Source organism: Coloeus monedula, assembly GCF_965178545.1.
Source record: "Coloeus monedula genome assembly, chromosome: 2".
NCBI classification, from domain to species: domain Eukaryota; kingdom Metazoa; phylum Chordata; class Aves; order Passeriformes; family Corvidae; genus Coloeus; species Coloeus monedula.
This window is the reverse complement of record NC_138782.1, coordinates 19,542,083-19,557,245: the sequence shown is the minus strand read 5'-3', so window position 1 is coordinate 19,557,245 and position 15,163 is coordinate 19,542,083. Positions and strand designations below refer to the sequence as shown.

At 35.6% G+C, this 15,163-nt stretch overlaps 1 protein-coding gene across 9 annotated transcripts in view; it reads left to right on the top strand.

Annotated features, from left to right (window-relative positions):
* Nucleotides 1-15,163, top strand: part of NRXN1 (neurexin 1) — a gene marked incomplete at both ends in the record, with an annotated part of 666,790 nt that overhangs the window by 76,193 nt on the left and 575,434 nt on the right. For 4 of the 9 annotated variants that reach the window (XM_082302935.1, XM_082302936.1, XM_082302939.1 and 1 more), the window contains one exon: nucleotides 2,434-2,463. In XM_082302935.1, coding sequence (XP_082159061.1) covers nucleotides 2,434-2,463 — 30 coding nt within the window. Of the gene's footprint in view, nucleotides 1-2,433; nucleotides 2,475-3,264; nucleotides 3,277-15,163 lie in introns of all 9 variants that reach the window. The other 5 variants (XM_082302940.1, XM_082302937.1, XM_082302938.1 and 2 more) reach the window with 2 other exon arrangements.

The window sequence follows — 15,163 nt, the reverse complement described above, 5'->3', positions numbered from 1 at the left end:
GTGGAATGATCAGGTACAGTACTAGTAATTCTTCACTCTTCCATAGCCTTCATCCATAGATTGCAAAAATAGAAAATAAGGTAAGTATCAATATGTGCCTTTAGCAAGGAAGTATAGGTGGCCTTAATGCTTGCAAATAAAATAGCACAAAGAGTCAAACAAAATACAGTGTCTTGAGGAGTAGTACCAAATTTTTTAATTGGTAGATGTTTGGTTTGAGCACTGTATATCTTTTACATTCACTTGACTGCCTTTTTTCATTGAACAACACTGTAAGTGACTCTTAAAATTCAAGTAGTTTTTATGATGATTTCAAGAGGCGCTTCTGCTATTTACATTTTTTTTCTTCAAATTATGTAAGAGTCATCTATTTGCAACTGACCAATTTCACGTATCATTTTAACAAAAATAGTAGCTATCAAGCAGTGATAATCTGAAGCTGGACTTTTGTTTAGGTTCCTATAGCTACGAAGTTCATATGTAAATGTGAGCTAGTAAGAGATCACCTTCTTTGCATACCCCTGGGAGACAGGACAGTGATTTTTTTCACACCTTCTAAGAGCTGAAAGAGTTCACCTAAAGTAGTGGCTGAAAAGTCACTGTTTGATTAAAGAAAATACATGTTGCAATGTTCAACTGGTTTAAATTTTCCTCTATCAAATACAGTTAGGGTCAAGTCAAAAGTCTGAGATTTCTTGCTATAGTTGCCAACAACAAAAGTTAAAACCCAAAAGACTAATTAAACAATCACAGGAAGAGACTGATACTTCCAAAAGGCAGTGTGGCAGGGGATCTAAGCAAGGACACCCAGCACTAAAAGAATGAATTAAAAACATATCACCTGGTCTTTATACTCTATCCAGCAAGCCTCTCTTGCAGCAACACTTACAGAGAAAGAACACCCATGAAAGCATTTCTATTCTCTTTCACATGCTGCAAACTGCCAATACAGCTGTGTGATGTTTCCCAAGCAATGCTGATGCAGGCATCCCTTCAGGATCACAGTCAGTTTTCGTTTGCATTGCTGTGAGCCCCAGGTAATCCCACCAGCTGCAGAGCACTGTATTTGGAAACACAATTTATTGCACAAGAGATGAGGCACATCAGGCCCTTCAGTTTAACTACACATCCAAAATGGGTGACATTAAAAAGCAATAATTCAGCAAAACCATTGTTAGTCTACTTGGAGCATCACTTGAGATTTGGAACTGATAAGAGACGAATCCTTTCAGACTGATTGCAGTCGGGAGTATCGTCTTTGAACTACCCCCAAGTAGTGTGAGTCATTTGTGCACCTAATTTTCTTTGTGAATTAGAAATCACAGAAACTCTCTCTCTAGGAAGTCTGCTTTCCAATAAAGAGAAGGATATTTGATTGCTCACCTTCTTTGTGTGAATTAATTTAATTGCAATTAAGAAAATAATGTATGGCTTTTTAAGAAGAGGAGCACATTTAACACATGAACAATTAATAAGTTCTGAAATGGATCCTAAGACAGCTAATTTCAACAAGAATAAGCCTGTTTTTTAAGTCAGACATAAAAAGTGAAAAACCCTCATATATCTAGAAAAAATATTCTCCCTGCATCACATTATACTCAGTGAGATATAAGTATAATTTTATTATTGTGAATTAAAAAAGCTGAATATTTTTCCTTAAAGAGTAACAAAATTTGGCTCTGGATGAGTGATTATCATTATGGACATCTGCTTTGAAATGTCACTGGACCTATTCTGGTATGATGGGATTTCATCTCACAATACAAGTATAAAGCAAAATCTATTTCTCACAGATTTATGAAGTAGTTGCAGTAGCTGTCTCTTAAATTTTCTTTATTACTATGTATTTTATATTGCATATGTAATAATTTGCCTTCTCTGGAACAAATTCATTCTACTGTCACATTTCACACAAATAAGGAGACATCCTTTGCATTATCATTTCAATGTGATGAAGACATTTTATTTAATTACCTGAAATGCTCATTTTTATGAGGGGAAAAAGATCAGACCCAGCCCATTTTCCAGGTTTAAACTTCTGCAGGGTTTCAACATCATTTCACATGTAGAGGACAGGAAGTCCTCCCAGCAAAGTGTTCAAAGCAATATAATCAAAATATGATAAAGACAGATGGATTATTAAAGGAATTGGTTGAATTTGAAAGCATTTTATTATTTTCTGTCATTGCAAATACTGCACAGAAAAAAAAAAAATACACAATAAACCAGCACCCAGTGTTTGAATTGCAGTTCTGTTACTCGTAGCCCAAAGCATTCCAACCAGTGGTTGAAAAATGCTCTTTGATTTCCCTCTGTGATACAGACATCTCATAGGAAACAGATGCCTGTCACAAACCATTTTTGTCAGTGTGACAACACCACCTTCCCGTGCTCCCTTGTTCATTGCTGACTGTGCTCTTGTTTCCCTTCAAGGTCTGGCGCACCTGATGATGGGCGACCAAGGTATGGGCTCTGTTCCTTTTCCACTCTGCTTTCATTGTTTCTTCTTGTTCTGTAGCTGCTTTGAATCCATCACTGCAACTGATGGGCAAATGCTTGAAAGCTGTCTTTGGCTGCAAAGAAACACATGGTTTTAGTCACATCTTTTTCTTATCTCATTTTTTGGTTTTTTTGTTTCCTCCATAAGCTTTTGTCCTTCCTGCCTCCTCAACTCCCCCTCTTGCAGTACAATAACTAAAAAGAGGTGAGAGAAATAAGAAAGTTATTAAGAAAATTTCATGTATTTATCAGAAAATCCAATTACGGGTGATTCTGTAAAAGATAAACAAAGTGCAAGGCCTCTCTTCAGATAGCTCCTGAAAGAAGATACTCCTCTTGTCACATTGTACACATTGAAGAGTCCATTTGCATTAATGCATGGCTGATTGGAATTGTGCAGAAAGCACCTGCTCCTGGCTTCTGGAATGCTGAGAGTACAATTTTGCTACCTAACAAAACCAGTGATTTTTTTCCTCCTAACCATTGTCCATGTTACTTTTGTGGCAGTCTTTCTTATCTAAGCATGGGTTATTTCTGTGTTTCTCTGCATGTACATGATTGGGAAGAAATAAACTAAATCCCTTCTATGACACTGATTGCATCTCCATTTGTCTTCAGGCACTTACCTGATACTTTGTCTCTTCATGTTCAGATACTATTGCATTTACATGTACTCATGACTCTTACTGTTGTTTCTCTCCTCTTCTTTATTCTCTTTTTGTCTGGAAATGCTTTCTTCATGGAACCATTTCACCAAATCCATAGGTAAAAGTAAAGGTATTACATGATTTTCTTTCTTTTTAATGCCCTCAGTATACTTTAATGTATGTATAAATAATGCAAGTAAATGTAAAATTTTTGCACTGATAACATGAGGTAGGTATATTCTTACAGTAAATATTTCATGGATATCAAGGTAAGGAGAATTATCCTAAAGTACCTAAAGGCTGGCCATTTTCAAAGTTTGTCTCCTGGTTTTGTGAGAGATGTAAAGCTTTGGCAGTGATAAAAGAGGCTACAGTTACAGGAAGTGTTCAGGATGAAATAACAGCCATATTTTGAGGTATACCTTGTTCTGTTCTGAAAGAGTTGTAGTCTGAACCACCAGACACAGAAAAAAAAGTGTGATGTTGTTCAGTAGAGACTCTCTGGAGATAATCTGTCCAGGTTCAGTCCACAGCTTGATGTATGTTTTAAATGGGAATAGCACTAACTTTAGCAAGTCTTTGCTCTGAGAGTTTTCTTGTATATTAATCACTTTGAGCATATCCGAGATAAGAATTGGACAAAGGAATGAGGAAGAATAAAAGCCAAAGAGAAGTGTGGGGTTTCTTTCAGATTTTTTTTTATTCTTTTTGTTTCTTTATGTAAAGAATGCCAGCCATGTTTACTTCCCTTCTCCCAGAGGAAACAATGCAGTAGGGGCACGATTTTTCTCCTGTATGTATAAACACCAGGTTTTGCTACAAGGACACTTGTTCACAGGCATTGTGTAAATATATTTTTATGATAAGAAGCTGGTCATTAAAAGCCATTTAATCCTGTTACTTGTGATGAATAATACAGTTTTATTCATCTTAAGCATTTGTCAGGGGGTGCGTATTCTTTGTATATAACAGAAATCAAATTTGCATGGTCATAGCTGCAAATAGTTAAACTAACTAGTTACATTAGAAACAAACTTCCAGGTTTGCTGGTGTCTTGGCTGATTTAGTGTTTCCATAGCTAGAAAGCTCATGTGATGCAAAGACTGTAAATACAAATCTGTAGTGTCTCACTCCTCCTCATATCAGACACCCTGGAAAGACTCTGTACTTGTATAGGTGGGATACCATTTAAAGGGTTGTGTGTGTCCTGGAACTCTACATCTTCTTGCTCAGAAAAAGGTTTTAAGCAAGTATGAAAAACAATCTGCTGATTTCTTCATTTTATAGGATCATTTCATTTTGTTTGGAGTATCCTTTTGTTTTTCTTAATCGTACCTAGTATGTATGACTTCCTTATTATTTTTATTACTATCTTATTCCTAATCAGTAGATATCCTGGCTGCAGTTACCTTAAAATGACATTTCATATTAACTGAACCTTGACATTATAGATAATTTTTATTAATAATGCAGAAATATTTTTCTAGATTGTTCTGTATAAATGAATAAATGATGTAGTGTGTATGACACCAAAGGGTTTTTTTGTGTGAAAGGATTAAAATATAAACATTATGAATATTTATTAGTAGTAGTGGCTGATCTGGAGAGCAGATTTTTAGCAAAACAGAAACTTTTCAAGTATTGTGCAACATTTAGACATTTATATTTTTATTTTTAAAGGTTTAACAACTATATTCACCAAAAAATTACCTTGTATATATTAGTTACATTTAGTGTTCAATAATGTGCCATGTAACATAATTTATACACTGATTACCAGTCATCTAATCATTTGACTACATTTTTCTTTTCATATTTTAATTTTTATTAGATTTTTTCAGTTAATATAGAAATAATCATTACTGTGTTTTGAGAATCACAATATTTCTGCACATATAATGGTGTATATTTGTTCAAATGGATGGAAAGGGTTTATACGTGTACCACTCCAGTTGCTTGTAACAGAAAATATCCCTCAATATTGCACCATATCCTCAACCAGCAAAAAACAGCCTCGTTTGGTTGACTATCCTGAAAATTTATTAATATCAGCTATTGAAACATGTGGCCTTGAAACAGTTTTGATAACATACATTCGTAACACATGATGATATGAAAAATTAGGAGGGTGATGGAAAGGAGTGAAGGGAAAAAAGAGGAAACAGCTTCGTTACAAGTTCCATTCCTTAAGAGGTATGCAAGGTCAGTAATTGCAAAATTCAGAGTGATTATATCATGAATTAATCTTACTTTGGAAATATAAGCAATAAAACACTTTTAAGAAGCTTTACAATGTAATTTGTCCTGAGTATAAAATGCTGAAGCATCACCATCTCCTTTAATTGTGTAGATATTCTTTGGGGTACTGGAAAAGGAAAAAAAAAAAAAAATCAGCATATCTTCAGAATTAGGGCAGGGTGTTAACAAGGTAGGGACCTGGTGTTGACAGAGGAAGGAGACTCGAGACAGCCTCTCCAACTGGACAAGCAATACTAAATCCAGTCCCATCTCATGACGCCCCTGATGTTTGTTGTAAATCTAAATTGGGATACTGTGGATAATCTCCCCACAAATTAATCCTTGTAGATGCTATGCCTAATTCTAGGAAGAGCTGCAGCCTTTTAGTTATACTGGCATTCGTTTATTTTCTGATAAGCACCATATATTCAGAAATACTTAGGAATTCCTTTTTCAGTCCCTGGAAATAACCCGGCTGTATAGAAATCTAGCAGCAGGGTTGTCATCGCTCTGATGGTGAAAAGACATAGGCCAGGTAAAGTTTGTAAATGGTGTTTGTGTTTTCATTAGACTACTTGAAAATGCTACCCAGAACAATTTTTTAAATTCAAAGCAAACCTTAAATCTGCTGTTCATAACAGACAGATTTGTTTGCCCCAAACAAATTTGTATCTAAAAAAATTTTGTCTGTTTTCTCCAACTGTTGGAAGTGGTCTAATAAAACCACCATTTCCACCTATAGGCCTTATCAAAGTAATGAAGAATTATTTTGTGATTTACACAGCAACTAATGTAAAACACTCAATTTCTTTATTAAAAAAAAATAAAATTCCATCCCCTCCTTTTAGTATTCTTTTGGTGAGCAATGAAAGGAATTTATAATTCAGAAACTATTACAGTGACATGTATTACTTCATTTTTTATACTGCAGTTCTCTTAAGCCTATACATATTTTTACCTATAGTTTATTTCTATGTAATTATCATACTTTTGACTACATATATTACTCATTCTATACCTAAATACTATGTTCATACTCCTGTTCGATTATTTTAGAAATTATGTGCAGCTTTAAATTGTACGTGAGTCACTCAGGTTCGTAACAAACTCTTAAATGTTAGCTAGCTGAGGAATAAGTGTTTCTACCAAAAGATTGGTAGTACAACTGCAATTTATTGTATTAGATTGCAGGCTTTTGATGTGATGCTATTTGCTATACTGTGTATAAGTGCTGAAGAAGGACTTCAGAATGGCAATTTAGGTATCTGCCAACTTCCTTGACAAAGGAGAGCAAGTTTTTTATTGCACAAGCTATCATACAATATCTGTAACGCCAAAGTGATGCCACTAATTTGTTAATTGTCAATCACACAATTCATTTGACAACTGGAAAAATAGAGCACTGAAAAATAAAAGCAATTTAAATAAATCCTTAAACAATCATGAGCATAAAAGTGGTATGTTATAGCTAAGTAATTACGTAGTGCTTGTGGTCATGCAACACAAATCTTACCTTGTGCCAGTAACCTCCCCTAACATCAAACTGTGTGGAGTTCAGTCATTAACCTTCCTGCCACCACAAATTCATCTTACTGCAATGACTTTCATTTTTGCTCTGGTTTCAAACTAAAGTGGTCTTGGCTTCTTGCACTCTCTGATCTTTCGCGGATCATTGAAAAGCCTGTCCTCTCCTCATCTGCTTGGGTGTGTGCTGCTTCAAAATGGGCCTGAGAGACAGCCATCCCCCAGCTTTCCCTGACCCGAGCCCCCAACAGTCCAGAGGCTTTTAAATGCTTTGTTACAGCCCTGGGCTGTAGCACAGCTCCTTAGTTTTGGCCCAGTGCCCTGTTGACATGGAATCAGTTTTACGCCTTCTCAGCTGCAGTTGGCTTTTGCCTGGGAGGCGCAAAACACGGATGGAGGGCATTCTTGACTCTCTGGACTTGTTCACACAGTTATATATCCTAGGTGATAGCAGCTGATTGGAAAGACTCCCTGCTAGAACTGAAGTGAGGTAATTTAGGGGTTTGACACACAATGGGGTTGATAGTGTTGGGTAACTGAAGTTGTTTCTAGATGACGTTACAGGAGAAGAACGGATAACTTGAGCTTCCCCACTCAATCCCATAGTTTCTTCTACTGATAAAAAGGAACAAATCAACAAAGGTTTAAAAGTTTATCCTCCATTTAACAGGTCCCAAACATTTTGAAAGTCTTGGAAAATTTGCAAAATTATGAGCATAAGAATTTAAAAAATATTTTCTATAAAATTACGGCTATTTTTAATGAGCATTACCTTTTTTTAATAAATTAAAGAGCTTTAAATATAAAGTTCCTCTAAGTGCTCCAAAGAGCAGTAGCTACATATCATATCTCTTCTATAATGACTTCTTTTCTTCTAAAGAACCTCATAAGTATAGTTAAATAGAGGCTGTTGTTCACCAAAAATATTATAATTAAGTTTTTTGTGTGTAACCCATACCCCCATGCCTACAAATACATGTTCCAGTAAATATTTATATAGTACTTATATTTGTATGGTCAATATGTTAAAATTTTGGTTGACTATCATAATGAACCATATACTAGATATTGATTGTGATGCTTTGAAGCAAGTAATTTCCTTGCACTTCAGTGGGTGATACCCTGCAACCCTGGAATATTGACATTTGAAGCTGCAGATTCAAATTTATGTTGAAATGTGATCAATTAACAGCTCCTAAGGAGAAAAAAAATGCTGCAGAGCATGACTGCTGAAGAAGTTTTCTTTCTGAAGCACATGGCTCAGAAGAAACCAATCAACATCAGAAACAGAAATGCAGTCTTCCTTGAGACACACATACTCAAAATTCTGTCTGAGATGGCTGATTCCTCATCAGCAGTGTGAAAACAAATTGTAAGGACCTGACACAAATATCAAGAGCACTTTCTGAAGAAAGGGGAGCACACGTATTTTTAAAACAGTCGCCATATGGTAATATCCAATCCACATCATGAGTTCTAGTTCTTACCACCATGAAAATAAAGCATTTACCATGTTCTGAATCATTCTGATGTCACTCAAAATTATCATGTAACATGTGTGTGTTTTTCATAGACTTCCTATGGATTTAGAGACAGAAAATAAATGAGTAACCATGAAGGATTTAATGTAAAAAAAAATGTTATATTTGCAAATGTGTAGATTTCTGCTGGGTCCAGTAAACATTGTGGTAGGAGGGAGTACATATCTAAGATTTTGGCTTCCTCAACACAAGGCTCCTCTTTGAGCATAGGTTTATCCAGAAGATGGGTATGTTGACAGAGAACCTTTCAAAATAATATTAAAGCTCTTTCAAGAGGAACGATGTGTATTTCAGGCCAAAAAGTACAAGGGGATTTATTGAGGATGGAAAACAGTTAAGCTGTCACTCTGAAGAGGTAAAAAAAACGTACAGCAGGTAAGCAATAAAGAAATAGGAAAACTTAGCATTTCTTCCTTAAAATAAATTTTATTTTAATGTATATATAAATGTACATACAAAAAGAGAATTTAAAGCTGCAGTGGTCTGTATCTTTTTCACAGTGAAATTCCATGAGAGTTTTATACATATTTCACAGACATTTCCAATGAAACAGGTATTTGAGAGAGGTGTACTTCTTGGATATTGGAATATCCTTGAACCTCCTTGTAAGCCAAATACATCAGCAGAGTGACCCTAAAGATTTCAGTTTCACCCTAAGATTGCACTGTATCTTCCTGCGATAAAATTCAGTCCTTGAAATCTACAAGAGCAACTAAACAAATGAGCCCAAGAGAATCTAATTTCTACTGTTTCAAAGAAAATCAAAAGTAATTGGAAATTATTGTACATCTCACTCAGAACAGAAGTCTCAGCTGATTTTAACATTAATCCAATCAATCATGCTCAGTGAAGTTTCATCAGCTAAGTGGAAAGAAATTAGAGCCGCAAGGAGGAGTATTCTCAAACATCTCTAAGATTTGTCTGCATGCAGGATTACAAAATTCTGGACTAAACTTTTTCACAGTTTCCAAAAAACTAAATCTAATGAAAGTGAAGAACTCTTACGAAGACCACTCTAAGATTGTACTGGTATAACTGAAAATGGGGACTATGCCCTCTAAATGCACATAATGATATTTTTCTACCAAGAAAGACTCCCTGGAAAGGAAATGAAAATAAATATTTAAATAGTCAGGTCATAATCGATTGTTCTTGTAGAAATAAGAATGCTGTGTACAAATTTTTTAACCTATTCTTTACAGGCATTTTCTTTGGTGGCAATAACGTGCTGAAGTACTTAGAAACGACAGAAATTTGAATTATCCAGTCGTCTTTAAACCCTTTTAATTAAACAATATTATTTGCGCTGATACTACTAATGTACCTCCTTCCTGATTTTCAAAGCCTTCTATAACCCTGATGTTCTTAATTGCTTGAAGGTAGCTTTCTATATGTACTTCAGGGTCCACCTAGAGCAATTAAGCAGAGCAGTGAAATTGTGCAATGAACTGGGAAGTTCAGGAGCACAAGGGAAGACTGTCATAGGAAACGAGTGTGGAGCACGGAACATGGGCTTTGCTATGAAATTCTGCCTTCATCATTCTTTTAATGGAGTTCATAGATACCAACCTGTTATCCAGATATGTTTTTTTCCAGACTTGGGAGGAAACAAAAATGACTGCATCTTTTTATTGAATTAATTTGTTCCAGTGAAAGGAGTCCTTTCTTCCTCATTAAAGCTATATTCAGGGTAAGGGTTTTTTTTCTGTTGGCACCCACTTACAACAATTTTCTGATCAGCACTGCATTTCATTAAAGGCAGTTTTTGTAATTTGCTGCTATGACTTAGAGGTTCTGGTGCATTTTTTTTTCCCACTTAAAGTAGACATTTATTCTTTAAAGAAAGAAAGCATCTGGACTGATTCACTGGCAACTAATAAAGCTGTATAGAAGCAACCTTGGATAACAAGAGGCTACCACAGAACACCTGGCACTGTTGGCATCACAGCATTGACTTCAGTAGCTTCTCTGTATTGGGGGTGGGAAGAAATAAAAGCAGCTGGGTCTAATTCCTTTCATCTGCCTTTGCATATTCTTCAGACAGAGGGGAGTCTGCCTGGAAAGCAAAATTCATCATTAAGTGAGTATAAGTCTGGAAAATTTTTGCTGGAGTTACCCTTAGCTAATAGGTCCATCCTGAATTCCATGTCGTGAGCCATGGTTATTCCATTTTCAGGAGTATCCACCTAAAAGAAAGGAAGCTAAATATCTTTCTGTGACCATTAACATTCTGCTTTTGAAGCATTTTTTAGCTGAAAAAATACCTGAGAGGTTCCTGATGACAGCTACATTGGTACTGAAGTGACCCCACTCCCAACCAACAGCAACATCCCTCCCTAGGACTAGAAGTCAGGAAGAATTTACTTGATTTCCTACTTCATTGAACCTGAGTTTCTTTGTTAGGAAGAACCTGAGTTATATCAAAAAGGTGCCAGATAAGTACTTTTGTTCTCAGAAAAAGGGCATTGCAGGCATTTTGCTGGTAATACGAGCTGGTCTTTTGATTTTCTCATTTAATGGCTATGCTTAAGCACTTGGTCTTACCAGGTACTTACAAGGTACATTTCCCCAAGTCCATAAGAAATTTTTTTAAAACCCCATGAAAGTCTTGTACAGGCAAATCACCTTTGAAAACTATGTTTGCAAGTCGTGATTTTACTATTGAAGCTGTCCAAAACAAAGCATAAATTAGTTTTAAAGCCAAATGCCTGTTTGACAATGCTATTTGCACTATGAATGGATGTTTATTTAAATGGCTATTTGATAACTGCGACTACTGACTAGATGTTATGCAGTTTTCAATTTTAGAAGAGTCATTTGGCTGTAGTTATATTGAACTGTAACACTAGTATATGTTTACATCATCACAAAGGTGATGGGAGATTTCAAAAGGTTCTTTTTTAATTTAACCTTCATTTACCCGAACACCCCCACGTCATTGTGGTGCAAGTAGTAAACTGGTGCTTTCATTTTATCCAAATGCTTGTGCAAACCATGAATTTTGCAGGTAGCCCTCTAAGTTCTTACAGCATTGTGCACCTTCAAATGCAGAAAATTCAGCTGTGACTGTGTCAATCATGCACTGATATTTTTTAATGTCCTTAGCAGAATTTTGTCTCTATATTTCTCTGCAGTGAATTATTCAAATAAGAATACTGTCCATGACTGTAGGAAGAAAATTTATATTTCAGAAAAGAATCATGTAAAAATATCTAAGTGCAAGATTGGACCAACAAAGTTAGACTTGGAAATTAGTAGTTTTGTAAGATTCTTGTGCAGCACACTTATCTGTATAGAACTGTTATATGTATCCAGACATCCTATATGAGACAGGAAAATATCTATGGCAAATCTATATTCTGAGCATTACATAAAGCTTCCTGAGTCCCACTGTTATTCTACTGCTACATACTTCCCCAGAGCAAAGAAGGGGGCTGTTCAGGCTACTGTGAAGAGGATAAATCCCTGTATTCCTTTTGAAAATATTGGAAAGTACTGAATACATGGAGTAAAACACAGTAAGTCATTCACAATTCTAAAGGACAAATTCCTCAACAATTTTTATTAGCATATACACATTTACCATACATACATGGAGCTGCATTCAGGACATAGTCACATAAGCAGGTAAATATAACCTGCTGTACTTCATCAGTTTGCCTCTCAGAAACAGCTCTATCTCAGGTTTTAAAATGCTTTATATAATGACAAATATGTAATAAAAATTACTCACGTGTCATTATGTGTCATTTATTCTCTCTTCCAGGAAAACACATATATTTGGTATTTATCCAGTGTTCTAAAATAGCTGATTGAGTTACACCTTGCTAACAAGACTATTCATTTTGGTTGTCCCTGAAATGAATAGGCATGTTAAAGAAATGGGTTTTTGAGAGCTCTGCTATAAAAGCAAAATGAAAGTTTAATTAATATTTTCCTTTTCAAAACACCTAAAAGATCTGTATATCAGCCCTATAGCTTTTAATAAGTACATATAACTCTCAGAAATGTACATATATCTAGGTCATGCTAATTATCCACCTTGGGAGGCAAGAATGTGCCTATACTCCTCTACCTAGTTGGCATACTCTTGAGACCCAAGTCAGAAGAGCAGGCTTCAGAAAGTCTAAAAATACATTTCCTAGGTTCTTAGCCATTAAACTGCTTAAAGAGGAGGTCTCTCATGTACTAGCTGACAGCCTGTAATTTGTATTATGCAGGAAATGAGACTAGATAATCAAAAACAACCTTTCTGGCCTTGAAGCCTATGAATCACACAGAATAGAAAAATTACTGTTGTAACATGTAAGAAAATTGTCAGACATTAAAAGAGCCACACCAGTTTTGCTTTATTAGTGACACTTTTATGGTGTTTCCTGTGTAGATGGAATTATGTATCGGTGAGCTCCCCCAAGTCAAGCCCTTACAGACTAACTGGAAAAAACATTCAAAGCATTCCCTTAAGCCAGGATGTAACATGAAAACTGAAACACCTTCATGGGAAAACCTCAAACATATATGGAAGTCTGAATCAAAGGGAGATTAATCTTTCTCAAACTTCAACACTTTGCTGCGGTTATTTATTTTGAATACTTTAAATTGAATACTGCAGTTAATCTCATTTTCAGGAGCATTATGCCAGTCAGTATTTTTATTTTATACAGGTTCTCATAACACATTTACAACAGGTTGTGGAGATCTTCAAGTTATACTGTAAGAAATGAGCTTACCATGTCATGCAGTGACTGCTACACCAGATAAACCCTGGGCAAAATATTGTAGTGAATTATTTGTGCAGCAAAACTGGAGCTGTCCATTTCTGCCCTTTTATACAGGGAAAAACGCATATATAAAGCTGACAAATTAAATGAGGAATAGAAATTGTGATCTAATCTAGGAAATGTTATAAACTAGAGGGTAACAGTCCCATAAGAGTGCTCTGAATTAGACAGAAGAAAGATTCAAACTTATAAGACCCAGAGTCTTTTCATTTAAAGACTGAACATAGTGTTCTAATATTTAGTTTCTCTTTGAACCTCACTATTCAAATTTATATTCATTGAGAATTAAGTAGTCTTCTTTAGTTGCAATATGCTCACACAAAAGGAGAGGATGGAATCATAGGCTACTTTACTGAAGGACTTATTATTCTACATCAGAATTATCTTTATTCATGAAGACTTCAAATACTTTCTTAATGTTCAGTTTTACTGGAGCCAGGAAAAGATCCTGTTATTTGCTAAAATTCAAGAAGACAAATGGGACTATGTAGTTTCTCCCAGAACATGTGAAAAAAATTAAGGAGTTATTTAATTCAATGAAGTTAGAATATTTCTAGTTTAAAAGAATTCCAGACCTTTCCCTGATAATACATGTTAACTATCAGAGAGGAGGAGAAAGAAGACCAATTTTTGAGGTATATCTTCTATGCCTCATTACTGGTGTTCAGCTACATACCTTGTAGGCTTAAGTGTCTGAGTTTTGAACATCTTATTGTTTGACAATTTGTTAATACAATGGGTCAAATATATGTACAAGAAACTGAATTTTTGTCATTGGGCAAAATGCAAAAGCATATTCACTTGGATAGGGAAAAAAAGTCTCTCCTCCATTTTTTTCCTTATTATTTTATGCATGGAAGCATCTCTGTGTAGTGAAGAGGAAGCCTCTCTTTCGGCACATCTGTCCTTGTTTTCTAATCTACCTCTGTGTCCTTAATGAAGCTGGCACTTATACAGCTGTCAGTGAACTTACTCTGTTGAGAAAAGCCATAGGGGAATGGCAAACTGGACATCACCACCTAAGGAAAAGCTGAGTGCAATTTTTCCGCGCCTTTGGATTGTGTTCAAGCCATGCTGGTGTCTTACAGAGGAACAGGCTTCAAATATGTGGCAAATCCATGCCCCTGGTTCCTCTTGTGCTGCTGCACAGTGAGTGTGGGCACTTTAGAAATTCTCTGAGCAGCTTCCTGCTTGGTCTCAGTGTCATCCCTCACAACTGGAAGCATCTGATATTCTCAGAGAATTAATTTTTGAAGAGTGTTTGAGAACAGGGCATATTAAAATGTCGCTACAAGGATGCTATCATATGTTTGAAGGCTGATACAGAGGAATTGACAGCAAAAAGCAAACCAAAATGTAAATAAGCCAACAAAAAACAACCCTAGACCCTCCAGCAGTTATAATTAGGTCGTTTTGTATAATTTATGTTGGATTATAATATTCAAATTCACATAAATGAGTACATCGGAGAAAAGCACCACACAATTTTTTTCCTTTAGATATACAATATATTTTATATTTTTTTTTATCTCATGTTGCATCTGTTTACAAGAGAGATTGTTTAGGGAGAGCTGATGAAGCCCTGATGTGTTCATTGTTGCTCAATGTCTGTCATTATGCTAAAGAATTGAGGAAAACCTAATTGGCAGTTAAAGCATGAACTTCCTTTCTCAAAAAACGGTTCTCAATTCCTATTTTGCCCATGGCACATCTGCTGACAGTTTCAGCAGATGTTTATCTGTGAAGTGTGGTCATGACTGTTGATGTGGCCAGGCATGTTATTTGAAAAAACTGCTTTCCAGTACTCCAGAATGTGTCTGATTCAAAATCTAGATTAATTTGGTTTTAGTAATTCTACATGGAACACCCCTGACTGCTTCAGTGTTTGAGCTTATTGTAGTGGGTCTGTAAACAGGCACTAAGAATGAAACCA